Source organism: Callospermophilus lateralis, chromosome 16 (assembly GCF_048772815.1).
Source record: "Callospermophilus lateralis isolate mCalLat2 chromosome 16, mCalLat2.hap1, whole genome shotgun sequence".
Classification (NCBI taxonomy): Eukaryota; Metazoa; Chordata; class Mammalia; order Rodentia; family Sciuridae; genus Callospermophilus; species Callospermophilus lateralis.
In genome coordinates, this window is record NC_135320.1 from 49,318,692 (window position 1) to 49,346,238 (window position 27,547).

Consider the following 27,547-nt stretch of genomic DNA (forward strand, 5'->3'; position numbering starts at 1 on the left):
CCTAACCAGCGCTACCTCTCTCTCAGGCAAGTTCCAGAGCACCAAAAAGCAGAAAGTGAAATGCAGAAAGATAAGCGAAATGCTGAATAATTCATTCACGGCTACCCCCCCCCCATCCCGTGAAAAGTTAACCCTTATCTTGCCAAAAAAGATGGAAATGTAGACCTGCCCCCCCCAGCGCTACTCACAATGAAAGGTTTCCTTCCTCTTCACATTCTAACAGACATAACTAAGAGCTACATTTCAAAAACAAACATAGGCACCAACCTCAAAGCTTGTTTATTGAACTAGAAATTCCAGCCTAAAAAATATTTTATCAGACTTTTGTATATGGTGCCAGTTTATCATCCTGAACAAAGTATCAGAATCATTCCTTTTGTCAGCTTCTCAGTAGTATGTGTCAAATAGAACACTTTTTAGAAGCAGAATCTGACCACCTTTATTTTACTAGAGTGCTTTTAACCCCCTGGGATCCCTGCGTTGATATGCTCCAAACATTTTCAGCTTACTCTCCTCTACCTTGCGTGGAGATCCATGGGAGATAAAAACAAAATCTTCATTGTAAAGTCTTTTCAAAAGCTGAACAATCATGCCCTCCTGATTTCTGATTTTTTTGCACACTCTTAAATGTTTATCCTGCCCATGAATAACACGCACCCAGCCAGGTTCAATGGACTCTTCCCTATTAAGCTTTAATGGACACCATGATATATAAAACTACGAGCCTTTGTTATAGTGCTTTATCTAAAGCTGGCTATTTTCCTCTCAGCAGTCCCTCTTTAGTCCTTTGTAAAACATCCTTGCCTCATAGGAGAGACATATGCCTTCCTGCCTTGCATGCCTTTTTCTAAACACACAAAAATGTCAGGCAGAAGGAAAATACTGTTCTCTTCTAAAGCTCTTCCTCAATTTAACACTTGCAAATCTTTCCTGGGTCTGTTTTGTTTGTTTTAACAACAGGGCACATGACAGGTAGGTCCCTCAGACTTTACCTTTCCAGTGTGTATTCAGTTCACTATAAACACAGAAACGATTCTAGTCAGGACTCTTCCCAGCCTGCAAGTTCATAAACATGACAGACAGGAGCATCCCCTTTAACTCTTGCTGTTCCTGCATGGTGGTCAACATTGTCCTTTGCTTATTCTACACTTTCCATATGCTTTTAGCTCAGATTGATTTTTTCCCCTACATAATGCCTCCAAGAAATTCTAAAATCCCATGTGAAAACAGGGGCAATGATTCTGACTTCTACCTACTCACGCATCCTAAACCTCATGCACAGCCCCCCCCTCCACACACACACACACACACACACACACACACACACACTTTGCACAAACTAAAAATAGATTGTCTTTGATAAACAACGTCAATCAATAAGAACTTCGATAGCCCCTAAACACTACACCCAAGAAGCACTGCTTCAGCCAGTGAACCCCTCAAAAATCCATCACTGTCAGAGACAACTTGTAAAAAGACTACAATTCATAATGATTACTCTGTTCTGTCACTAATAGTATACTGCACCCTATTTATGAGGCCAATCTTTTTGTTCATCTTAGTTAGATGTCACTTGTAATGAGGTTCTATGTAATGGATTTCAGTTCAGTTAAGCACCAAGCTCAAACATTCTTATGACAGAAAGCTTTACAGCAGGCATGAGTGTGATAATCAATTAAGTCCTGCTATAAGGGCCTTTATGGAATCTAGCATCCTAAATCTGTGGATTTTCATTTTTAAATAGAGTATTTTTTTAAAAGCCACTCAATGCTACACACCACTGATTTTTTTAAAATACTATACCTATGTTAGAAAGAAAACATTTTCACAGTGGGAAACCCAACCTTTCATCAATATGCACGGTGAATCACTTCTAAAATAGAAAATCATATGACAAAAATGCAATACGCTTTAAGAAAACTGGATGATATCTGGTTTTAAAACTGGGTCTTAATATCGGTACACTTGCAAGTCCCTAAACCACAGCTCAGAAAATTGAACTTCCATATGCTGTGTGATTATGTATCTTTTCTATGTGTAAAAAGGCTTTTTAAGCTGTTATCTGACTACAGTAATTGCCACTTTAAATTGATCCACGTCAACAAAACCTGGATCCCTGGAGATTCTCACCTAGAAGTCTGATTGCAGAAAGGGCCTAACTGAATGTGTGTGCATCTGAGACTAGTTCAGCGTTTTTCTCAAGGAAACAGTTTCCCCCTCTTATTCTTTAATCCACAGAATCAAGCAAAGCGGCAACCTCAGTTGGCATTTCTCCCTGAACTGGGAAACCTGGATACACAGCTCTATATAGTTACTTAGACAGAAATAACTTTCCCTCTAATGAAAAAAGGAAGGGCACAAGAAGCCAAGATCTCTAACATCCAAACTGTATAATAAAAATAGACAATCAATAACATGATGAATTCATTTATGTAGGTGAATGGGGGGTGGGGAGAACCAGACTATGTACTGTAAAAGTTTACTCCTATACAAAACACACCCCTGGATCACTATGGAAATATTTATTAAATTAAAAGATATCCAGAACAATAACAAAGAATACATTAATAACCAATTAAGCACTTCCTCATAAGAGCCGTGTTAATTAATGCACATCATTTAATTAAGAACACACATCATTTTTAAGGCACTTTTTAAAAAGTCATCTAGACCATCACTTTCTGAACTGGGCTTCTAAAACAATCATTATATACATAATTTGGTTTCTGATAGTAACTTCAGACCACTCATCAGAAAGGCATTCTGGTACCAAGGTATTTTTCATTTATATCCAAAGGAGAACAGCCTTACACTACAATTTTTTTCCTTTGTTCCAACCTGACCTAGCAAGAGGAACTAGCAGTCTACTGACATTGTCCATTGTTGATGAAAGCCCTCCATGCTGGTGAAGGGAGAATCCCAGCTTTTCCACAGGTCTTCTCAACTTCCCTCTCTGCTTCCAGCAGGCTGTTGTGATACATTGTGACTGCACACAGTGGGTATTAAGTGAGTTAATTCAAAGGAGCTGAAACCTCATTGATCCTAATTGAAAGCAATACACCCAACCAAATACTTTCCTACCCCATCTGCTCTGGCCTGCCACCAGCTATTCAATACAGGAGAATTAATAGTTTCAGATATTCTAACCGACCCAATAAAGGCACTCATTTAAGCAGGGCTGCATTAACAAAGTGAAAAAACAAGGGCAAAATGGGTTCAAACGGAGCATTTTACTTCTAGTTGGCTTTAACAAAGCTGAATAAGGCTTATTCTGACTTTTTATGTGCAAGACTTGATAAACTGAATGAGAAGGCACTCAATGATCAGCCAACGAGCATTGATGAATGGTCATTAAGACCCCCCTGCTCTTAGACGAGACCCTTCCACAAAGTGGCACACCAGCTTGAAAGGGCGGACTCACTAATGTCCAGATTTCTCCGCTTGCTTGTTCCACTTTCAATTTCAGACCACTGGCCACCAAATGAGGCTGACATATTGGAAAATAATGTTTTATGGGCGAGTGGTAAAAAATAAAATGGAGGCATTAGCTCTGCTTTCAAATTCAAATCTGCTAGTTTTGTCAGACCCCAAAGGTTTTGATTTTCCACCCAGCTGGAAGCTATTAGTGTTTTCTAAAGGCATCCCACTGACAGGGCAAACCTACCTAATGTGTGAGCTGTTGGGCTAAGGAGATGGACCTCTCTTTTGGATGATTTCCTAACTTCTCATCACTTTGACACTCAATTAAATAGATACAACACCTAATAAAAATGTACATTAATCTGTTTCTGCCACTGAAAGACATCTGAAACTGTATTAAATAAAGGCCATAATAGATTGTCTACTGACAAAGATAAATCCAATTAGACACTGTCTACAAGAGAAACAAATGGCTTGTATTTGAGGCTGCAAGGTGAGATACAGCCGGCCACAAAGAGATGAGCAGGACAGGGGGAAAAAAGAATCAAGTTAAAAAGTTCATGGAGGTATTCCATCAAGGTAAGCGGTTCTCTCTCATTTTGACTCCTCTCTCTAAATGTCTGCTGTAAACAACTAGACACTTTGATGCTAGTCTCCCCCCACCCCCCAATTATTTACTCTGGGGAAAAGGAATGGCTAGCATTTGCATCTCCTCAGCTTACAGCTGGCCCCCCAGAACACACACAAGAACTTTGCTTAACTGACAAAGGAACAGGAGAAGTGATTGCCACCCTCAGAATCTGAAGGGTGTATAAACACCATGGGGTCAAAGGGTTATTTAGTGCTGTCCAAGAGGGCCTACTTGCCAGTAATGGGATGGAGCCGAGTAAAAGGAAACACACTGGACAGAGGAAGTTTGTCTTAATCGGTGATTATACAGACATTACAGAGGCAGAAAGGCCTCACTGCTTGGAGCACTGACCACTGGACAGAGGAGGCACCCTCCACAGCAGTGGCCCATGGAGAACACGTGCAGGGTCTTCTAAGAAATCCTAATCCCTAGGGCAGCAGTGGCAGACAGAGAGCTAGAAGTTACAACCCCTATCCTTCACCCATGACCTATGTTAAACCTGTGGACTCAGGTCACTTCGATTTTTATATCTCTATTAATTAAGGTGAATTAATAATAGGCTCAAAAACTGTGAATGGAAAATTCTTAAAATATTTCAAATAATAATGACTTTTTAAACTGATAAGCCAGTCTCTATGATGTTTTTTCCATCTTCAATATCTACAAAACAAAATACTACTTATATCATTTCAATGGTTGTTCAAGCAATGTATCTGAACTGTAGTGGAAATATAATTTTCTCCATAGAGGAATAAAAAAAAATGTACCTTAGTATATTTAAGCACATAGTAGGCATTGATGTGTGTTTGTGCAAAATTAACTCTGTTCAAGATAAAATATCACTTGTTGGAAATGAATAATATCTATATCTGCAATTGATACAAATGATTTCTGACAATGCCTTTAGAAATCACAATATATTGTAGCTTTCTGCCACCAACAACTTTTGATTTTCAAAACCTAATATTAAAACAAATCCAAACTGCTACAACAGCTTTAATACTTGCATCAACGGAATGCTATATTATTTAATTGCAAACTCAAAACCTACTCATATATAGATTCCTCCATAAGCACTACCATGGGATTAAATTACTTTTTAAAATGTAAACACATTTTAGGAATCCACAAGGTTGAAAGCTAGCTATATTAACTCCTGTCTTTTCAAATAAAAACATTTTCCCATAAGAACAATCTTAAAATGTACAAACTTGCATGTAAATCTGAAAATGTTACTATTTATAGTTTCTTCACATTTTGTATAGCCACAAAAATCACTCAGATAACATAAAAGACATCTAACTACCAGCCCTTATTCACTTGACAAGGACTGTAACACTATATGGACAACCTTTGTTTCAATGTCACCACCTCCCCATCTTGACTAATGGCGAGTTAGTTTTGTTAAAACGCAAGGGTGATGGCGTATGCTCCAATGAACTTTCCCTCCTCTCAGCACCAGAGACAAAAACCTGCAGCTCTGCTCTGTGCAGGCAGCCATCTGGACGGCTTTCCCTCAAAGCCCAGCCCACACCACACTGCAGGCAAAATCGGAGGGCTCCAGAGCTCTGTGGGGCTATTCATGACATACCAATTTCACATTTTCTGCTTGTACGCTTGCAACAATAAATGCTAATGAGGACTATGAATGACAATTTTAAAGACAATAAAAAGGTCTCCAAATCCCTTGCATATGGAGACACTGTTTTCAAAACTTCACCTTCTGTTACAGAGCTGTTAGAGTCTGAAGGAGAAAAAAAGAATAACCTAAGGAAAACAATAAGATGATCAAAGCACAACTGAATCCTTAAGACTTCCAGAGAAAGCAATCTGTGTAAGCCCAGCAAACAACAGATCTTACCACCCCTATGAACAGCCCTATGAATGCATAAGATACCTTTAATCTCTACTACCTTCGCCTACTGTAGATATGCAGTTTAATAAAAGCAATTCTTGCAAAACACTGATTTTTTGGAAGCCTGGGAATTCTAAGGGAAGCTTTATCTGAAAATAATTACAATCAAGGTCATTCCCATTACCATCATACTTTGGCATAATATTTAACATTCCACATACATTCAAATAAATTCAAATGCAAACAGGTTCTCTCCTGATAACATGCAGCTTTAAAAATAATGCAATGGTTATGGGAAGTAAAGTTATTTTCCTGTATTTTTCAAATCTTCCAAAATGAGCATGTATTATACTTCAAACCCCAAAACCCCCCATCCCTCCCCCGACACACACTATTTTAAATTCAATGGAAGAACTGAAAAAAAAAAAAACCATAAATGTTTTGACCTACATAAGAATTAAACTATTTTTACATAGCAACAAAAATAAAAGATTCACCTTTCTATACTTTAGAGAAATTGTCTAAAGGGTATTCTTTTCATTAACATGGATTAAAACACTTTCAACAAAATCCACCAGGTGGAGCAAATACACAGCAATAAAAAAAAGTCCCAGAATTTTTTCATCATTTTTTTTCCATAGGACTTTTATTTCTAACCAACTCTCCACTTCCATCTCTCCACATTGAAAACTATCAGAATCTATGCACACATAGTGATTGGCCACATTTGCAAACAGATTCAAACTTACTAAAATACAACTTTTATCTACAATGAATTTTATGACAAATTTTCATTCCAAAACCACTTTGTTGTTCAAATGATTCCCAGCACAGCATATATGCTCTTATAACAATGTAAATTCTAAAATTAATGTTTCATAACAACTCTATAGGGCTTCATCACTCCTGTCCCTACCCCCACAAGACCAGACAGAATATAATTTAATGCTCTATATTTTGAAATACACAGAATGATTAAAATCTACAAATCTCAGTTCAATGCCCTTACTCTGTATGAAATTTCAATTCTCACTTCAACTTTTGATTAAAATTCTTCTTTATTATAAATATCCTGAAATCGTATGTCAAAATATCCTTTTCCTATTTCTTTTGGTAAACTGACAAAGTGCACAGCTACTAATATGGTTATTTTCTCAGATGATTCATTCCCTCCCGTTCTCCTCTCCTACAGATCTATTTTATTTTTCCTTGCCACTTTATTCCACACTTACTGAGCACACTCAGCACAAAGTGCCAGCTTCCTTTTCTTGTTCATATTTTGTTCTTCAATTCCTGATGCTGCCTGCAAGCCACAACTCTCCACATTCACTTTTCAAAGGCCTTTAGTTTTTCCTAATAATTATATGCTTTCCCCTGCCAAATCTTAATGATACAAATGGAGATAATGTCACCTGCATTTAAGAAAGCTCTGGCCAGAACAGAACTACCAATAAGTTGGGAGCCTGAAGGAGGAATAAACAGTCTGCCAGTGGAGCACACAAGTTGGGAATGTTGACTTTAGCTTAAAGTATACTTATATGCTTTCTTTGTTCACATGTATAGTGATTTTGTTTGTTTGTTTGTGTGTGGTGTATTTGTTTTTTGATACCAGGCACACTTTACCACTGAGCCACTTGCTAAGTTGCATAGATCCTCACTAAATTGCTCAGGCTGGCTTCAAACCTGCAATCCTCCTGCCTCAGCCTCCAGAGCCACTGAGATTACAGGCATGTGCCACCATGCCCAGCATATATGCTGATGTTGAAAAGAGAAATGCTCTGAAGAAATGCGATATGCTGACACATAAATAAGCACGCACGTGCCTAAGGATATACATAACACTTCGGGTAGAGCTACTTACACTTGTGCATGATAGATCACGGCAATGCCAGCTCCACAAGGCATACCAGGCTAATCCAATTATTTAAATGATTATATACTTTTCACTGCTGAGGTATATGAATACATAAAACACTGACATTACTTCCATAAACATAAGATGAAGGAAAGTTTTTAGAATAACTCCAACCAAACTCTGCTCTGCACACTGCAATCCCTTTATTCTTTGGGGGGTATGGGGGGTAGGGAATTAATTCCCTGGAGCCATACTTTTGCACTAGGCAAAGTACATACTGCTCTCCTTACATGCCTATAATTCCTATTAACATTAATGGGAAGCACACATGTGCATCTAAAGGGTAAATGCCCTTCAGACTGCATGACAGAATCCCAATGAAGTAGTTGGAAAAAACAAATCACTGCACAGTCAGTCACACTTTCCTCTCCCTTTTCAGGAAACTTCCCCCACCACCACCTTTGCTCCCCGACCCACAGCGAGGACATTTCATCAGTCCACAGTATGGATAAAGAACCTGCCAGATTTCCTCTTGGTAAGAGAACATCTCGTTAAATTGAAGGGATCTCCCAAATTACTCCATCTCCAGCATTTCTTAGAATATTTACCCTAGGGTGCTCTCCAAATTTGGACACATTACTCAGTAGTATTTCTCATCTTTATCAGACAAATGTCAGAGACCTTATTTGAATTGCAAGGAAAGGGGGAGGTGGGGGAACCACCCAATCTTAAAAGTTGTATTTCTTTCTTTAAAGAATGGTCTCTTCTGTTTTCATGAAAAGATTAAAAAAAAAAAAAAAAAAAAAAAAAAGCTTCATAAAAACAATGCCAGAACTACTAGTTCCACACTGAACTACTACTAGTGAGTCTGACCCAAGAAGAACAACACACATAAGCCATAGGCCACCATATCACAGGAAGCAGAAAAATAAGAACCCAATAACTCAGGTCAATCCTCCACTGATGTTGAAAGAGATTGTTTCATATCAAGGCTAAAAGTATAAAATGAAAGAGCTAAATGTTTAATTCTTTAAAGAAGAAAAAAAAATCAAACACATCTGTCAGAGAGAGGGGGAGATAGACCAGGGCACACAGCACTGGCAGGAACCTCAGATTCCTGACCAAACCCTCTTTCACACAATGCCTCCTAAAAGAAAGGAACCTGGGGCGTGAGCCAGCCTGACGCTGGCCGACGACAGGGCTGGCCTTGCAGGATGTCAGAGCGCCAGGCGGCTGCAGAGATACTGAGGTTTCACACACCCCCGGACTGACTGTTTTGCTCTTCAGGTAATTAAACAAGGAAGCAGGGCTGCTGGGTATAAGCTTGACCCTGAAGCCTGGGCTCCGTGGTTCTGCATATCAACTTCCGCAAGAACTGCCCGGAGCATCAACAGAACATTCTCCTTTAGCTCTCTATCGTTTCCTTCTCCACCTCTTCCTAAAGCTGACCCAGAAACAAATCCTGCTGCCTACAAAAACATCCATAGAAGGGTCTGAATCTACTGGCAATAAAAATCTCCATGTTATGCCCACACATCACCTTTCCAATTTTAAAAAGAAAAAAAAAAACCAATGACCCTAATGTCAGGAACTTTGTAAAAATTCACATAGAACCATCTAGGTAAAACGCTAGTGTCTTAACGAAGATGGGTTGGTCAAAGAAAATACCCAAATCAGTATCATTTTTTAATGTGTGCTTGATTAAAGTGTGAATCTTCAAATTCAAAATCGTTCCCAAAAATGATTTTGATAGTCTAGTTCACAAATTAAACATCTGTTGTGCTGTTTAATTAATATGGTGATTTCAAGTTTTGAGACTGGTTATTAATGTAAGCAAATACCACCCAGGATCTGCTTGATGATATTTCATCAAAAATCTTATCTAAACAAAACTCTAAAGTAATTTTTATGTACAAAGTGACCATCCAAACCCAGGAACATCAAAAATATCCTCTAAAAGATAATAAAGTGATACATATGCACACACACACACAGAGAGACACACACACACATATACACATACATTCACAAATATTAAGCAATGATTAGAATCATATACATAATATATTCTTCCTTCATTTAAAAATCCATAGAGTAAAACATTAGCTGAAAGAGACAGAGACCAAAAGAGAGAAGAATACAAAAGCATGCCTGCTTGTCTGTGTTCAACACAAAGAACATTAAATGAAAACAACTGGCACGCTGCCAAATTCCTATAGAGGCAAAGAGATTCAAATAAATTGATTTCACGCATCACACTGACCTGGGATCAGTGTGCAGTGCTACAATAAGCTCAAAGCTCCATGTGGGGTAAAGCCCATTAATGTTATCAGACCCCTTGAACATGACCGAGAAAACCTAAAAATAAACGCAGACTCTCTCTAAAAACAGCAGTTTCACCTAAGAAAATAACTTTCTATTTTTTGCTAATAACGATACCAGTATTTGAAACTGAACAGCATCATCTAAATGAGCATTTTAAAAAATCACCCTTTGCAGTACTACAAATGTGGCTTTCAAAACACATCCAATGTTTAAAAATTGGTCCTTCTAAATATCCCATCTTGTGATATGCATGAACAAAACACACTGCTTTACAGCTAGTTTCCTCCCATGGTCTTTCCTCTTGCATCTTTTAGGAAATCAATGGAGATATATATATATATATGTGTGTGTGTGTGTGTGTGTGTGTGTGTGTGTGTGTGTGTATTTTAATATGGCAAATATGGGGAAATTCTTCCTTAGAATTTTCTTAATAACTTTATAAGAGCAAATTCCTCAAGCCAGACACAACTTATAACTGTCCCATACTTATCCAGTCCCCTTAAAATGGCACATGCAATGAGAGAACAGCTCCAAGGTACATTCTAGAGGACTGAGCACTGTGTATTTGGGGTCTGGTTTAAAACACCAGAAGGGATTGGGTTGTGGCTCAGTGGTAACGAGGCCCTGGTTACTAGCACCACAACAAAACAAACAAAACCACAGGGGCCAAACGGGCGAGCAGCTTGCCTTTTCCAGCTCCCACTCAAGCTGTGGCATGCCCCCTCAGTGCTTGAAACTTGCCACACAGGCCAGACTCTCTGGTGCCTCCTCAGGCTAGTCTCACTCACAACACTGATTTTTCAGCTGGTAGTCTTTGCTCTTTGTGCTTCCAAATTACTCCAGGAACCCAATGGATTCCAAGTGTCTACAAATTTGAATTATGTGATTTTTTTGTCCTTCCGTACTTCTTGGGTTAACCTGATTCTGAACCCCATTCTTCTAAGTACCCATTACTATTACAAAGATTCAGAAATAACTAGAAATAGATTTTGTAATGCAATGTAAAATAAATAAAGAAAACTCAACAGTGTGAAATAAAAAGACACATTTGTTTGGCCTAAATGCATCATTTTTAAAGTATGTACACACTCACAGAGAGGGGGCAAAAAATGAGAAGAAACTCAACATGGTCTTCCTGATGCATGTGGCTGGGGGATCAGTATTTGCATATTGTAACAAACAGATTTTTCAATCCAAGTGGACCATTTATATAAAAATGACATATTATTTTTATATTAACAGGTGATTAACTATAAAGCAAAAAATATAAAATCAAGTGAGAGTTCATGTGCACATTGAGACTACACTTTAAGTTGGATTAAGATGTGTGTCTTTGCAATACACTTTTGCCTTCACTATGGAAGCTCCTTCTTGCAATGGTTCTCTGAAATCAGGCCACAGATACATTCCACATGATCAGCAGAGAATACGATCACAATGCGATGGGGGTGGGTAAAGATGATAACTGTGCATCTACAATGGCCTCAAATTGTAAAGCCCAATACCCTATTGGATTTTTAATATGCAATTTAGATATTTTTAATCATATAATATTAACCTTCATAGAGATACATAGGAAGAAAGACAAAAAGTAATATTCTGTTTTGAAACAGCTACTTTCTTCTGATAAAGATAAATAAACAATTCAAAATCATGGATGGTTGTTATTAGGTTGCTTCATTTAAGATATAATATCGACTCCTTTTTTTTCTCTGTGCAAGATTTCAATTGTCTAATGAACCAAAACTGGAATTCTCAAAAAACTACTTTAGTAACAATACACATAAGGTAAGAGGACAGAAACCAAGGTGGGAGATATCTCAACTAAGTAACTAATTGCATCACTTCCCTTCTCTTTTGAACTGATGTCTTTCACAAATTATGCAGAAGATCATCATTACATGAAGGAGGGATGAAAGGATATACAGACACAGAACACAAATCACGATTAAAGTTTCCCCCAGATTGTATAATTCTACAGGGAATTATTTCATTTTACCAACACGTGTCCAGGAACTTTAAGAACAAGCCAATAACTATCTGTCAGGATTTCGAAGACTAAGAATTGTGGGCTGGATGCCAGCAGTGAGGTTCCAGAGGAATGGTCACAAAGTGCAAACATTTGGCTACCCCTCTCTTTTCATGAAGTCAGGCCATCAGCCAGTCAGTCACAGAACTTCAAATCCTTCCCAAACACTAAATGCCAACCAGTATCACATGACATTGGTGTTGACTTTATATTAGCACAATTTATCCTGATTCATTGATGCTTCTGCACACGTCCACTATTTGCTAAACCTGGAACAGGGCTGATTAGAGGAGGCACTAACTCCCTGATCCCATAATTCAGAACATCCCTGAATTTTTAAATGTTGCAGACTTACAGAAGTCTTTTGCCAAATGTCAATACACTTCTTTTATATTTGTGTTTTCCTGAAGTTAAGTATCATCTTTTAAAATTTGTTTACAGATACGAATTCTGCTTAGGAAGTAAATTCACCTAAAAGTTAAATCCAAATTGATCAGAAGAAATAATAAACCAAAAAGTGCTTTTTTGCCTGTTTAGTCAACAAACTGTTTTGAAAAACACCATCTCCTCATTACAATAAACACAGAAATCATGGCATAGCTTTTACTCTTTAACTCCAAGCATTGCTCAGTTTATAACAGATGTATTATGAAACATGGCAAGAAAAACACTACAACAAGAAAAGAGTGAAAAAAAAATTTGGTACTTGATCATTTGATATCTTTGCACTCAAAGCTATCAAACAGGGTTCCCATTACCAGATTGGTCTCCACCCCACCCCCACCCCCAAAAGAGTTCAAACACAAATAGTTAAAACATAATATAAATTCTTTATCAACAGGCACTAGAATAAGGAAAAGAGAAAAACCTTCAGAATTATAATTCATTGGGAAAAAAAATTACAGATCGATTTTCTGGTACGTAAGTAAATTGCAAAATCAAAACATTCGTCTGTTCCTTACCTTGACAATATTCAAAGTTCCCTTTTCTCCGGCAGTCACCTATTACTACACTCAGTGCTCTCCAAGTGTTTCTTTTGACAGATATCATTCTCCACCAACCGCTCTGCTAATTTCCTCTCTCCTTTTCTGACTGGGACAGAGATTATGTTCACCAGTCCAGAGATCAATCTTTTCTATTGACAACAACAAAGGGGAAAAAAAATGCACATATCACAACCAGTCTGAAGTATCACACCCACCTACTCACATAATACCAGGCCAGTTTTGTTTTGTTTTTATTTCAGAAGCAGATTCAAGCTCTTCTAAATTTTAGAAGTCAAAACAATCCTCATTTTCTCAGTTCCTATAAAGATGCTATCAAGGACTCTGAACTTTACGATCATCTGACTCAAAGCTGTATCCATTCTGAACTTAAGAAGTCTTCTTAGATTGGTTTTAAAGTATAGGTACATCAAAAACTTTCAGAGAATATGTTAGATTTTTACCTGTTTCAACAAAAATAAATAAGTAGCTGTCATTTTCTTTTTTGGGAAATTCTTTGGACATTGTTAAGTTTTATTTTATCTTATGGAATTTTATAAGTTTTTAAACCCTGTTTCAAAACAACATGGTAGCCACACTGTTTCATTGTTCTGAAATTTCAGCATTGCCATTATTAATTAAAATAGTTTAAAACAACTGTTAATAGTGAAGAAGAATCTTTATGTAATTGATTACTTTAAAAAGTCTTAGTTAAAACAATTATAAAATTATTTTACTAGATCAAGTGAACTTGTAATTTCTTTTCTTCTTCTAACAGCAATCCAAATTCCCTCATTTTTTCCTACTAGATTTGGTAGGTTTAGAGAAGTCATTCATTCACAATCTACAAACATTCATTGACTCCTATTACTCACCTACTTCTATGACTACCACTATAATGAACAAAAAGCCATCTGTAATTCCTATAATCTATGAAATATAAGGGTCTAGAATATCACATGAACATAAAGCAGGAACTCAATCAATGCAAAGGAATAAAGATGTATAAAATTAATCTCAGAAAGTAATACTAAAGTGCTTTTATTTTCTGAAACCAAATTACTTTCTAGAAATTTAAATTAGTAAGAAAAAAATAGAAATTTGAATTGGTAAACATACTGTAATGTATATAAGGCAAGCATATTCTATTAAAAAATATCAATGCCCTTTACTGCTGCATTAGGGCTCTGCTGTGATATAATCAATTGTTTCCTGTTCTTCATGGTAAAAAATAAGTACCAATGAACAAAAAAATACAATACTATACACTTTCTAGTTGGGAGTTAAAGCTCAATAAAGAGCATTAAAGAAAGTCAGTCACATCTTGGAAGCATTTAGTTACCATAAAATCTAACAATGTCATTAACAAATGATAAAGGAAATGTCTCCATTAGAAAATAACCAAGAGTTACAGATTCATATAACACATATAGATTATGTATATTCAGATACTAGGGGTGGGGGAGGGGCACACAACAGGAGACTGGAAGTAAATACAGCTCAATATTAACACAAGTATTTCTGAAAAATGGAAATATGGATATTTCCAGTGTTTCCGTACTAAGGTTTACAAAAGCATTTATAAACTGAGGCTACACAAACATTGGGGAAAAGAAGAAAATCAATATTATTATTAGTAGTAATAGTAATATTATTTCATGATGTATGATGCCATTTTGTACCTCTGCAACTATCAACAAAAGATATCAGAGAGCCTGATAAAAGTGGACTAACCATGCATGGATCATAGTTAATCATCTCCACTGATCAAGTGAAGTAGCCAAAGCACATATAATCCCCTAGAGCCTATTTCTTCCTATTCTTGAATACGAACTAGCAGGCATTTCAGTTTATTAACAGAAATAGTGTCGTGAACCTTAGTTTGGAGGCACATAAAATTACCATGTGGGTAAACTCTCTTTAAAAAGCAAACATTTCTCAATTAAAAATGATCCCTCATGATAGAATATACCATTTCACTTCTTTGTTTATAGTATCTATTTTAACCAGAGTATTCTGGATGAAGAGAAGTTGGCAGGAAGATGTTACAAAATATTTTAAATGTACAATTTATAAATTTTTAAATGTTAACACAGTATACAATCATACATTCAAGCAATATACAGTGCAAACCTAAAGTTACCCATGAGCTTCCCCTGCCCCGCCACCCCACTTAACTATTTTATATAAGAAACATTATATCACAACCAATAGAATAACAAAAAAGCAGAGCTAATCTTTGGACTTCAAGGTATCATGTTGTGCTTCAGACAGACAACACATTAAATGCCCTTCCAACAGGAAATAATAGTAAAATGAGTGAGGGTAATGAGCAACATGAAATATATGTTTATGTATTTGTGATACCTATCACACAATAAAGTTTGCATCATATGCAAATAATAGTAAATTTTCTCTATCTTTGATAATTGCTTTGTTCATATCCTCGAGTCTCAAGTTTGTAAAACTTCATTATGGGAGAAAGATATACCGAGAAAAGTTTAAAAGCTAAGCTTCACCAAGAGCAGAATGCCTCAATTTGTAGTTCTACAAGAGTTTTATTAAATACAACATGTTGTATTACCATGGAAATTGTGGAAAACATACATTCCCAAACAAATATTACTTTTTCTCAATGGTATGAAGTAATGAAAACCACATGTGTAAATCTGCGATCTGTGCAGTAGTTCAAGCTGCAGCTAACAGAAAATACAGAAAGTGAACTCTGCTGTATAAAGGATTCTTGTTACAGAAATATAATGTGAAAACCAGATGCAGACAGAAAACCTTAATCACAGATGGGAATGTAATCACTGGCATACAGAATACTTTTTTGATCAATCTTAACCATATGCGCAATGTATTTATTTTCTAAGGAATGCAATAACTTGAGAGAACCTTCTATTTGGATTCAGTTAACCTCATATTTATAATGCTTTTATCTTACTCCCCCATCCCTTCAGTGTGTACACTGAGCCAAGGTTTTAAAAGGAATAGTTGCTGGCCTTGGCAAATCAGTCTTGTATCAGTTTATCTTTCAAAAATTTAATAGGATGTAAAGACTACACACATCAGAATCAACCTCAAAAGAGATCAAGTGCAGTTCCCCATTATTATATTTCTCAATCACTGCCAGGAATCCTTTCACTGCCTAAACACATTACCCTAGAGGATTCTATCAACATTTGGGGCAGTTTTTTCCCTCAGTAAAAATATATATATAGTTATTCCAAAAATGAGCATTTAAATGTACCTCTTTTATCTAGCCACCTGGATGGACTCAAACCTTTATTTTTCTCCTTCACAAAAACAAAATATGGCTAAAGACAATTTGTTTACATTAAAAGAAACAATTAGTTTTTTCTTCTGAGGGGCACTGCCACAAAAGGAACCTCTTTTATCATATGTGACTTAGAAAATGTTGCCTTGTTGATTATAGTCCCCAGCACTGGGTTAGAGCTTACCTTTTTCACAGCTTCATGATTCCTTTGTAGGCAATTGTCTTGTATGCCCCTCCCCCCATCTGAAGTAGTAGTTAGTTGACAGAGTACCACATACACCTCATTTCAGGACTACAGACTGTACCCAACTTTCCACCAGCAAGTAACTGGTACATGGAGAGGATTGGGGGCTCCCTCCTCATAGGTCCTGAACACCAAATGTCAGTATCTCAGTTTCACAAGTTTCCATGACATACATATCTGGGTTCTCCTTGCCTCTAACTAATCATCTCCTGGATACATGCACACAGGGCTTATTCTTGCCCATTTATGATATTTAAAACCCTCCATGATGTGGTACTCTCCTAGAGTCTTTAGACTGCACTCCAACCATGCCCTCAAGTACAGTTCTTTACTAGATAAACACCCAGAGACATTGTGTCATTCCATCCTAAAGGCTTCATTTATGGAACTCAGGGCTCTACCCACAGACAGGTTCATGGCCCCCTCCTTCTCAATACTCAGACTTCAAGAGTCTCTTCCTCAGAGATGATTTTCCCAATTATCTGAAATAGTCTCATCACCACCACCCCCAATTATTCCAACATTGTTTCTTAACTGTCTTCATTGTATTTAACACTATATGGAAAAATCTCATTGCTTCTTTATTATCTGTCTCCCTCCTCTCCCAAGCCATAACCTCTATGGAAGCAGTGGTCCTGTCAGCTCACAACTTCATCCTCTATCTTGAGAATTGCACTTGGCACATAATAGTGCAAATAAAGAGAAACAAATGAATCCCACCTAATGAAATGCCATAATGGCCCAATTCAATTCCCCTGACTTTCACAAATCTTTCCCTGATCATTTGTAGAGCCCGTAATCTTTTTCTCTTCTTTAAACTGTCATAGCACTTTTGCTCTATATTGGGCCAGCCTTTCCTCCCACACTGAGCAGCAGGATACTACAATGGAGGACTGCAGCATAATTCCATACAAGGTAGAAACACATTCTAGCAATTTTTATGCCCAGACTTCTCTCTCAATTGAGTTTGTCAGCCATTGTAGGAATGGGACCCCATCTTATTCTCTTCACGTCTCAGACCCTACACTATACTCGTCCCATAGCTAGAGTGACTGGGCACAGCCATGTGTATTCAATGCACATACCCAGTGCCTAATACAGTGCCTGGCACCCATGCATTCACTCAATACTGGCTGAGTGAATGAGGAGATAAATAATCACTAAATATCATCTGTCTTTATTCAAGCCCCTTTCACTTACTGTGATAAGGAATCATTTCAAAATCCTACAATCGTTTCAAAGAACAAATTAACCCAAAGACAGGTGATTTTAGTCACATCAACAATATAATATATGAGTTAAAAAAACAGACAATTTTCAGTGACAGAAAGCCCTTATAATAGCTCCTTTGTTACAGCTATAACTTAAATATGAAGAAATAAAATGTTGTAAAATGAGTATGTCCTGCATACACTGACCACTTAGAAGCCCTCTGCATGCATGCATGCTCTGGCTAGACTAGAATCTCAGCTCCAACACTCACTTGTCAGCTATTTGACCTTGGACAAGTCACTTAACCTCTCTAAGCTTCAGATTTCATCTCTAAAATAGGATAATAATACTTAACTTGCTAGGATGATATGAAGATAAGACATAATACTTGCAAACTGCCTCACTGCTCCTAGTGTAAGTATTACTTTATCCATTATGCTCATTCCCTATTATTTGAAACTAGGAAGGTGGCAGTACTTCCTTTGACATTATGGATCAATGCATTAAAGTAAAAGCACAGGTCATTACTCAGAAATGACCTACCACAATCAGTTTTTCCTTTCTGAAAGTCACTACTATACTAATACGAACAGAAATGAAATACTTATGACCAGCCAACAAAAATCAAAATATGAACAATTAATCTATACCTCCTAAAACATTTTGGAGTGACAAAAAATACTTTGAATGAATCTATGGTGATTTAATTTTTTTCCCCCTCATCTAAATTCATCTGTGAAATACCATCTCTAGGGAAAAAAAAAAAAAAAAAAAGAAGAGAGAACCAATTATTTCCAAAGACTGGTTTCTCCAAATAAAGGCATCTGTTCCATGCTGGCAACTTTCACATAAAAGAAAAACAAGACTTTGGAAGTATCTGCATTCATGGTTGATGGTCACATATCTCAAGGGGCTACTACAACTGTCCAGCTGCAAACGTGGGTCTGATTGCTGCTGTTCCATATCAGTTGATATCTCTCTCTCTCTCTCTCTCTCTCTCTCTCTCTCTCTCTCTCTCTCTCTCTCTCCTCTGCTTTTCTCCCTCCCTTTCCTCTCTACACCCCATCCTTCCCCAGCCCTCTCTCTCCCTTCCTCCTTCTCTCTCTCTGTCTCAGACTTGCAAACTTGTGATATTTTTGTACTCTAAACAGTAACTTTTCTAAGTGTATTGAAAGATTTTGATAGCTTTCTGTTTTCACTCTAGTATAATTCCCACTTGCAGACTGTGTGGCTGGCTCTTCATGGACAACTTCCTAGGTGGTGGGACTAGAAGATCTCCAGGAGAGTGGCAAAAACCCCCAAGCAGCTGTAAAGCCTTAAAGTAAGGAAATCAAGGTTCATACTTTGTGCATCACTCGTGCAGGGTGGTCTCATCTCATCTGGGGCAAATGAATAGACCTCAAGAAACAAGTGGTCTCACTCCCAAGGGAGCATAGATAAGACAATATGTGAACTTCCTGCCATAAAGGCCCATGTGTGCCTCCTCCCCAAACATATCTGTTTAAATTGCTCAGACACCTGCACTGAGATACTCAAGGCTTCCCTCCTCAAAGCATCTCTTCAAATAGAAATGTTACATGAAGGAAAAAAAGACTCTTCACCCACTTCTGTATTCTCAGCCAGAGAATCTGGTTGAGTTACCCTGTCTTAGACAGTTATTGTCTCTAGTTTTTTTGTTTTTGTGGTACTGGACACTGAACCCAGAGCCTTTCATAGGCTATAAAACACTCTTACCACTGAGTTACATCTCTAGCCCCACTTTTTTTATTTTAGTCTTAAATTTTATTTTATTTTGGACTGAATTGCCCAGGCTGGCCTTTAACTTGCAATTGTCTGCCTCAGCCTCCAGAGTAGCTGAGGTTACAGGCCTGGACCACCACATCTCTAATTTTGACATTTATTCATCAGACAGCAGAGCAACTGGAATCCCACACAATGTCAAACAGAAGACAAGATTAGATAGAGGGGGAAGGACACTGGAAGGGAAATTCTCAACTTGGGAGTCTGCACAGAAAACAGATATGGTCAACCAAAGGTGGAAAAGAGCTAGCACAACTAGGGGCTATCCAGGGGGCATCTGGTCAGAGAAAGGTGGAAGAGACTACAGAGGTTTTTTGCCTTCTTTGGGTCTCTGAACAAAGGAACAGTTCCACCTCATGAAAGTGTACATATACCTAAAATTTTGCTCACAATTTCAAAGAATTCATCTTTCACAATAACCTAATTATGAAATTCAGAATAAAAAAATGAAATAAAAACAGGTTTAAAATATTCATCTATGAATATCCAAGAAACTTTACTGCTTCAGTTTGCCTAAGGTTGATCCTGGGCACAAGTTAGGCTTTTTTTTTTTTCTTGGCAGGTGGAATATTTATTATTTTTTACTTATTCAGTTATTTTTCCGCAGTACTAAAGGTTAAACCCAGGGGTGCTCTATGACTGAGCTACCACCCCAGCCCTTTTTTATTTCTTATTTTGGCACAGGGTCTTGCTAAGTTGCCCAGGTTGGTATCAAACTTGCAATCCTCCTGCCTCGGCCTCCTGAGTTGCTGTGATCACAGGTGTGGGCCAACTCGTCTGGCTTATTTATTTTGGATGCCAAGACATGCATGCCAAAACATGTCAGCCATAAATTGTGCATTCTATGATAAGAAAACACAATGAAAGGAGACCAAGGTGGAAAGAGATGGAGAAAGAAACAATATGTTATTGGAGCCAACCAACGGAATGTTACAGGATAGTTTTAAGCAAATAACTTTGAGTTCAAGGTATGAGCTTACAATAACTGCTTAATAAAGCATCCAAAAATAGAAACCCAGCGGTCCCAGACTCTCACATTCATAGAGTTTACAAACCAAGCGAGAGTCTGAACCTCAGGGGCAGCAGTGATACTCCATGTGATAAATTCTTTCTTTGGAGAAGAGAGGTCATGAAGGCTTCAGAGAAGAAAGCTGCACCAAAATCTGGGAAGAAGACCAAGTGGGCCATTTGACTTCCCTACAGGAAGCAGACCAGGAACTTAGAGAAGGCTGAGAGAAGGTGGCCTTAGAAAGGCCAGGCAGAACAAGGGTGCTATTTATCTTGAACACCCCCCATATTTCCAGGAATCAAATAGGGCCAGACTTTCCATTCAATACTTGCTACATGAAGGACCAGAGAGAGAGAGAAAGAACCTGCATGGTGTTTCTAGGTGAAAGGGGTCAGAATGGACAAGTCCACAGTAGGTTAGTCAGAGGCGAGGAAGAAGCTTGTCTTCGTGAAAGGCTGTGTGCCTCCCACATCATCCTGCCCCAGGACTTGAGGTCATGCCATTATGATTCAGGTGAGATTTCCAGAGGAAGAAGGCTGGCTACTAAGCAAGTAGTAAGGCTCTTGGGACTTGGATCTCTTCCCCACTATACCCTTTTCTGATAGAGCAGAGAACAGTCCCTGGCCCCCAGAAGGGCAGAACACCCGGCTGATAACCATGATCTTAATTAAACAGTGAATGGGTATCATCCACGGGTATAGCACAAGCTTTACATAAGACTCACACACAGGACCAAAGGACAACCAGCACAAAGGCTCGCACAAAGGCTCCTTCCAGCCAATTAGGTGTGAGCCCCACTCTCTTCCCCTAAGTAGATTCTTGTATCTACTTCCCCAAGGTGGATTTCACGCAATTCTTTGTACTAATGTAGCATACTACATGCATTCTTCTGCTCCTTGCCCTATCCACTTAACAATGTATCTCAGGAATGATTACCTATCAGCACATATAAACTGGTCTCATTCTTTTAAAAAAGAAAAAAATATATTGATATTTCATGCTGAAGTCCTTTTTTGACTGTCAATGATTAATATTTACTAAGCACAACTGACAAAAGATGGAGGAAAAGTCTTTAAAAAATTCGATTCTCACAGATGTTATAACAAAACCACAAACCCCAGATTTGATTAAAGTTCAAAAAGTGAAAAGAATTGCCAACATGTTTTCAAGTGAAGGGACACTGAACAAAACAAAGACCTCAAATAATAACAATCTTGATGAATCGTGCTCCAAAAGCCTTCCGACAGGTAGATTTTGTTGCTGATGCCATTTATTCTAATAATTAAAATTCCTTAAATGGAGAACAATTATCAGCGAGCAGTTTAATAATGGGATTTAATATTGCTATTTTTAACATGTAAGAGATTATTCCTTTATTTTCCCAACATAAGGCCTCAGTTTTAAAACACAAATTATGGTCCTTCACATACCATATTTAGTTTCCTTTCTGATTAGTGTAAAATATAGGCAATTTTCTATTTAACTCAGCAATATTTTAATGCATTTTTGTTATTTTCATTCACAGTAGATTTGAAAAGCACCTTTAGGTGAAAAAGCACTTGGTGTCCAGACTAATGTTTAGGGTGTTCAATGAATGCATCCAGGGTCAAAGACTCTTTGGAATAACTGTTCCACCCCTCCCCCAAGGATATGGAGCCCAGGGTCTGGGGCCTGCTGGTTTACAAGGTCTGCCTCTGCTTTCATCAGCTTCTCCTTAGATCCTCATTCCACCATCTCTACTTTCTCTCTGGTGCCGAATGTTAGAATTGAAAGAAGTTTTATGAATCATCCTACAAACCTAACTCCAGTGGCTGAAATAAATAAAGCATATAAACCACAGGCAGCTCTAGTCAAATAGAAAGCTAAGTATCCAGAACCCAGTCCACCAGTCTACTTTTCATTCTCCCACATAGCCAGAAGGCAACTCTAAGAGGAAAACGCAGAGCAGTTTGAAATCCATTCGTGGAACCAAAACACATGAGAGAGCCAGGTCCCGGAGAGGTTAATAATAAGTCTTCTATGTCACAACCACTTTTTAAGGAATACCTACCACTTGATAGCCCAGTCACCATCTCCAGAAGACAAGGTATCAGTTGGGACCACAAGAATCCCTGGGGCTAAGGGATACAAATGGATTCTGAGGATCTTCTCTCTAAAGGCTGGGATTCTATGAGCCCATGGTAGCCTATGGTAGAGCAGAGAAGCTGCCTCTTAAGCACCCAAAGTGATTACAAAGTTCTGGCAAGCTAAGTGCACTTGACACTTAATCCGGGTTAACTCTCCCCCATTTCTAAATCCACCTCGCTATCCAAACACTAATTATTTTTCCTTTATAATACCTCTTGTATTGGCCTCTTCCTTCTCATCCCATAAACCCAATCCTGGTTGTCCTTCTGCAATATCTAAAGTCTAAACTGCTGTAACCGCCCCCCACCCCACCCCCCTCCCCCGCTTCCTGCCTACCTTGGCCTCCATGCCCTCCTCAGCCTCCAATCATCTGAGCCATCCCACTGGACCAGTCTTCAGTAACATAACTTTAATTGGATATATAGTTTCCCCTGGCCTATCATCATTTCCATTAAGATTTGCTTTTGCAATCTGATGTTCAAAAGAACTCCAAATAGAAAATATACTTAAAAAGCAACCTATTATAAAGGCAGGTTATTATAAAAGCTATTCCTCTGTCTTGACTGTAGTAAGGGACTGATGAAAGGCCCTGCATCCAATCTGGCCACCCTCCATGCCACTTCCCAGCCTGGAGAGGTCTCACTGGACAGCTTCTAAAACTTCTCACTAAATCAAAAGATGAAGCTAAAACAAATGCTTGATATGCAAGACCCTTATGGTCTTTCTGCTTTTATTTCCCACTAATCACACAAGAGTCTTTATTTATTTATTTTTTGCTGTAGTTATATTTGTTAATGTATTCTCTTCACCCCTGCCCTACTCCAATACTCCTGGGAAAGCTGTTTCCACATCTGGCTTCTGCACTACCTTATAAATTACTATATCCCCATAACAATAGTTCTGTCTTGACAAATCCTACCTGCCTCAAGACAAATTTAAATTCCAATTCACTCTCACCTCTAAAATTCCATTTACTGTACCATTTAATTGGTAAGTAATCAAGGTCTACCATCTTTGCAGCAATTTATTTTGTCCTGAATGGGCTTATCGTTCAGTGGGAACTGACCCTGCTCTCTGCCCTGTGTCTCTACCTGGCCCTCTGCTGTACACTGAGTAGGCAAATACTTACTAAATAGGTATCAATTTATTTCAGATTCATTCACAGGAGCAAACATTTTACTTTTCTTTCAGATACTATAAAGGGTGTCTTTACCAGGACTGCAAAAAAATAGTGTATAAGTCTCTTTTGGAAAAGGCAAATTACATTTAATCGTTGCTCATTTTGTTGCTCTTCACTTCTATTTTCCTCTGATATCCTCTACCTGTTTCCTCTAGCCAAGTCAAAGCTTAACTTGGACATGTCAGTGGAGACCGATCACATTTCCTTTCCCTTTAGACCTGCACAGACCTACCTACCCTTATTTAAACAAAAGGATGAGGAGTCATTGTCCACATTTGTTTCTCATTAGAGGTCAAATGTGGATCTCATTTCTAAGTAAGTCTATCAAGAGATGAGAGGGAAAATGTGTGACAGGTGGGCAAAGGAGCTGCATAGTAAAGGACAATTCTTGTCAGATACATGATAAAAGTTACAGAATCACAACAGTCACTTAAAAAGAACACTTTCACAGGAAGGAAGGATTACTATGTCAGTCTGATAAACACCACAGTTCCAGTCCCAATATCATCTGCTGTTCTTCCCAGCTGTGTTTGCTCATCACTGTGTACATAACATATGCATAGACTCAGAAAATAAACTAGCAGTCTTTCATGACCTGTCTTACAGCTCACATCTTCCTCTATTTTGAAGTTAGGCAAAGAGGTATAAGTACTTCTAGTTTTAACGGATTGACTAACCAACTTCCTAAGATGTAGTTAAAGCACAACTTGAACCACAATGCTTATCACCAATGGGGGGATGATTTCCCAATTTCTAATATTCCACTTGCCAAATCAAATGGAAATGCATTTGAAATGCTCTCTGCAATGCTGCTGTGCTATTTCCCTGGCAACATTATATGTGCAGACCGATTTAGGTACTATTTTCTATCTACTTTCTTATTATCATTAGGCTCTGGTTTCCTATCTGAGCGTCACTAGATGAATTCCCCAAAAAGTCTATCAGAAAAGTTTTCCCAAATGCTTTGTATAATAATTACCTCTCACAGCTAGTCCCCCTTACTAGTGCTCTGATTCTCATATCACCTGGCTCATAACTGCTCTGGCATTGTTCTCCCTCATATTTGACTGACCACCTATCTCTTGAGTGTCTTTAGACAAACTTCCATTACATCTCCTGGTAATATCTTCTCTAATGTAATGAGTCAAATACTAACCAAGAACTCACTGCAATATACTTTTAAGACCCTTTGTGGCAAAGAATATCAATTTGGCTTCCAACTGCACTCTGAATACCAATGCAAAAAACTTCTACGGCCTATGGAGCAACAGTGATTCCTATGGCTTCTATTTCTAATGACAGATGAAAACATGACTGCCACGCCCCACAATCACAGAGATCTCTAATAAACAGAAGTTTCCTGGATGATGATAAAGTGCTCACCTTGATCAAACCAGAAGAATGTAATAGCTCCTAACTTTCAAAAAAAACCCAATCTGGGTTCATTATTAATGATTTCATAAATTAGGGTTAAACTTCTAATGTCTATGTTTTAATCTCCTATACCAATTTTACAAACTAAAGAAAAGTACAAAGACAAGGTGCTACTGGAAATAATTAAATGTTTAAATGTTCTCAGAAGTAACAGCGGACTTTCTTCAGATAAAACAAAGGAAAAATTTTCAAGCTTTCTCTACTTTTAAGACCTGATTCCCAGCCAAATGACAATGGGCTCTTGTTCATTTAAATAAGCCATTACCAGATTCTGCCCCCCACCCCCAATGATTTAAAGAAGCCAGTTTCTAAAGTTTCCCAGTGACCCTGGGGAAATTTCAGTGCCTCATAATCACCACCCATCTCCACCATTGTGGCCACACTTTAACTGCCAGGACCCAGTTCTTCCTCTTGCCCAGTAACTATGAGGAAAAAGCATAAAATCGGTTTTCCTGGAACAAAATCTAAGCTCTCTGGTTCTTCCTTTCTGCATAAACAAATTTCATTCCTTCATCACTCATCTCTGAACAAAGTATAGTAAAGACTAAAGTTTAGACAATCATCCAAGGTTCAGGATGGCTATGGAAGACCGCCTGCCTCTTCCCAGTGCGTTCTTTTCACAAGGAAAAGAGTTGAGAGAGAATGATGCTTTTTGCTGATCCATTCCCCAGCTATATGAAGAGATATTGCCCCCTCAAACATAAAAAAAAAAAAAAAATGTAAGTGCTGGATTATTTCTCACTCTCCCAACCACGGGAAATATCCAAAGCCATATCATATACAGAGTCATATATATGAGAGACCCCTTATTCCACTCCTGAGGAATTCATGGAGGGCTGGGATGTACTTCAGGTCACCCAGGAGGCCAGTGGCTCAGGCGAAAAGGGAATGCCCCTTTGCCTACCAGTTAGATGACTGCACACCCAGAGGAGTCCTTATTTTTATAATGCAGAGAGGGTTTCACATCATGCAACCACTTACAAACTCTTTCTCTGGAGTAAAAGATGGAGCAGAATTCCTCTCCTCCTGAAAGGCTTCCAGGAAGTTGAAGTTGGCTGACTGAGAGATGCTGAGATTGAGATACAGAGTGACCAACTAGGATGGGACAAGCCAAAAGACACTGTGCAGAAGACTGCTCCAGAGTGTGGGGTGGGTTCGAAGAAGGGATCAGTTCAACTCCTCAGGACTCAGTGCAGTGAAGGATGGAGATATCCTGACAAGGGACCAGAGAGGCCTGGATTAGAAGGTATCAAGGAATAAAGACTGACACAGGATATGTGAGGTAATAGTGGGCAGTGACTCCTGGGTGGGAGGCAAGGAGGGGTTAAAAGAAAACAGTGGATGCCATGGCTGGCAGTAGATCATGGTTGCCACGGAGACTATCAAGCCTATTTTCAGAGAGTAAGTGTCCTAATTATTAGACCTCAGGCACAAAGTAGATCATTGATTCTGGAAAACAAGGAAACTTCAATTTTCTAAATTGGGGCAAAGGGTTAAGCCAAATAGCAACTCTGGCCAGTTCTAGAGAATGGGCCAGGGTTCTGCGACATGAAGAAAGTGAAATGCTATTTTATCATTTACTTAAAATCTGTGATGAAAACACAAGTGAAGGAGAAGGCCGGGCTCACAGTAAGTCTCTAAGCTTCATCAATTCCTTTCCTCTCTCTCTCAAGACTAACAACTATGTGGCAGCCCTTGAAAGTCCAGAGCACACTTAGAAATGATCTGTGCCCCAGGTGTTAAAAGATTAATGAAACCAGTCAATCACATTCCCCAAGGCACTTAGGGGTGCTTAGAATTGTCCAGACACAATGGAAAAACTTCACATTGGTGCTCTTTGCATTCCTCTTCCACAAGATCTATGTTCTAAAGGCCCCTTTCACCCAAATACTTATTTGCCTTAGAGACCTTGATCAATACAAAACCTACAAAAACAAAAGACTGCTTTATTCCTTCATGAGTTACATGACCCAGGTAATCACAATTGGAGCTACCAAAGCAGGGAATTTTAAGATGGTATCTTTTGGTCCTTGAAAATGTTGGTGGTTGCAAGCAAAACATTGATGGTTTTAAACTTTTTCAAACAAGAGGATCACATGCCCTAAATACTGATATAGGCCATTACTTTATCTGTGGTTCAGATGTAAGAAGGGCCTAGACATA

General features: G+C 38.3%; 1 protein-coding gene across 4 annotated transcripts in view; it reads right to left on the bottom strand.

Annotated features, from left to right (window-relative positions):
• Runx1t1 (RUNX1 partner transcriptional co-repressor 1) overlaps positions 1 to 27,547 on the bottom strand; it is a 138,400-nt gene that overhangs the window by 99,313 nt on the left and 11,540 nt on the right. For 3 of the 4 annotated variants that reach the window (XR_013088909.1, XR_013088908.1, XM_076835679.1), the window contains exon 1: positions 13,078 to 13,172. The exons of the other annotated variant lie outside the window; for it this stretch is intronic. Coding sequence is in view for 1 of the 3 variants with exons in the window: in XM_076835679.1 (XP_076691794.1) it covers positions 13,078 to 13,165 (88 nt within the window). In the remaining 2 variants the exon portion in view is untranslated. Of the gene's footprint in view, positions 1 to 13,077; positions 13,173 to 27,547 lie in introns of those variants that run through there. 4 annotated transcript variants of the gene reach the window in all.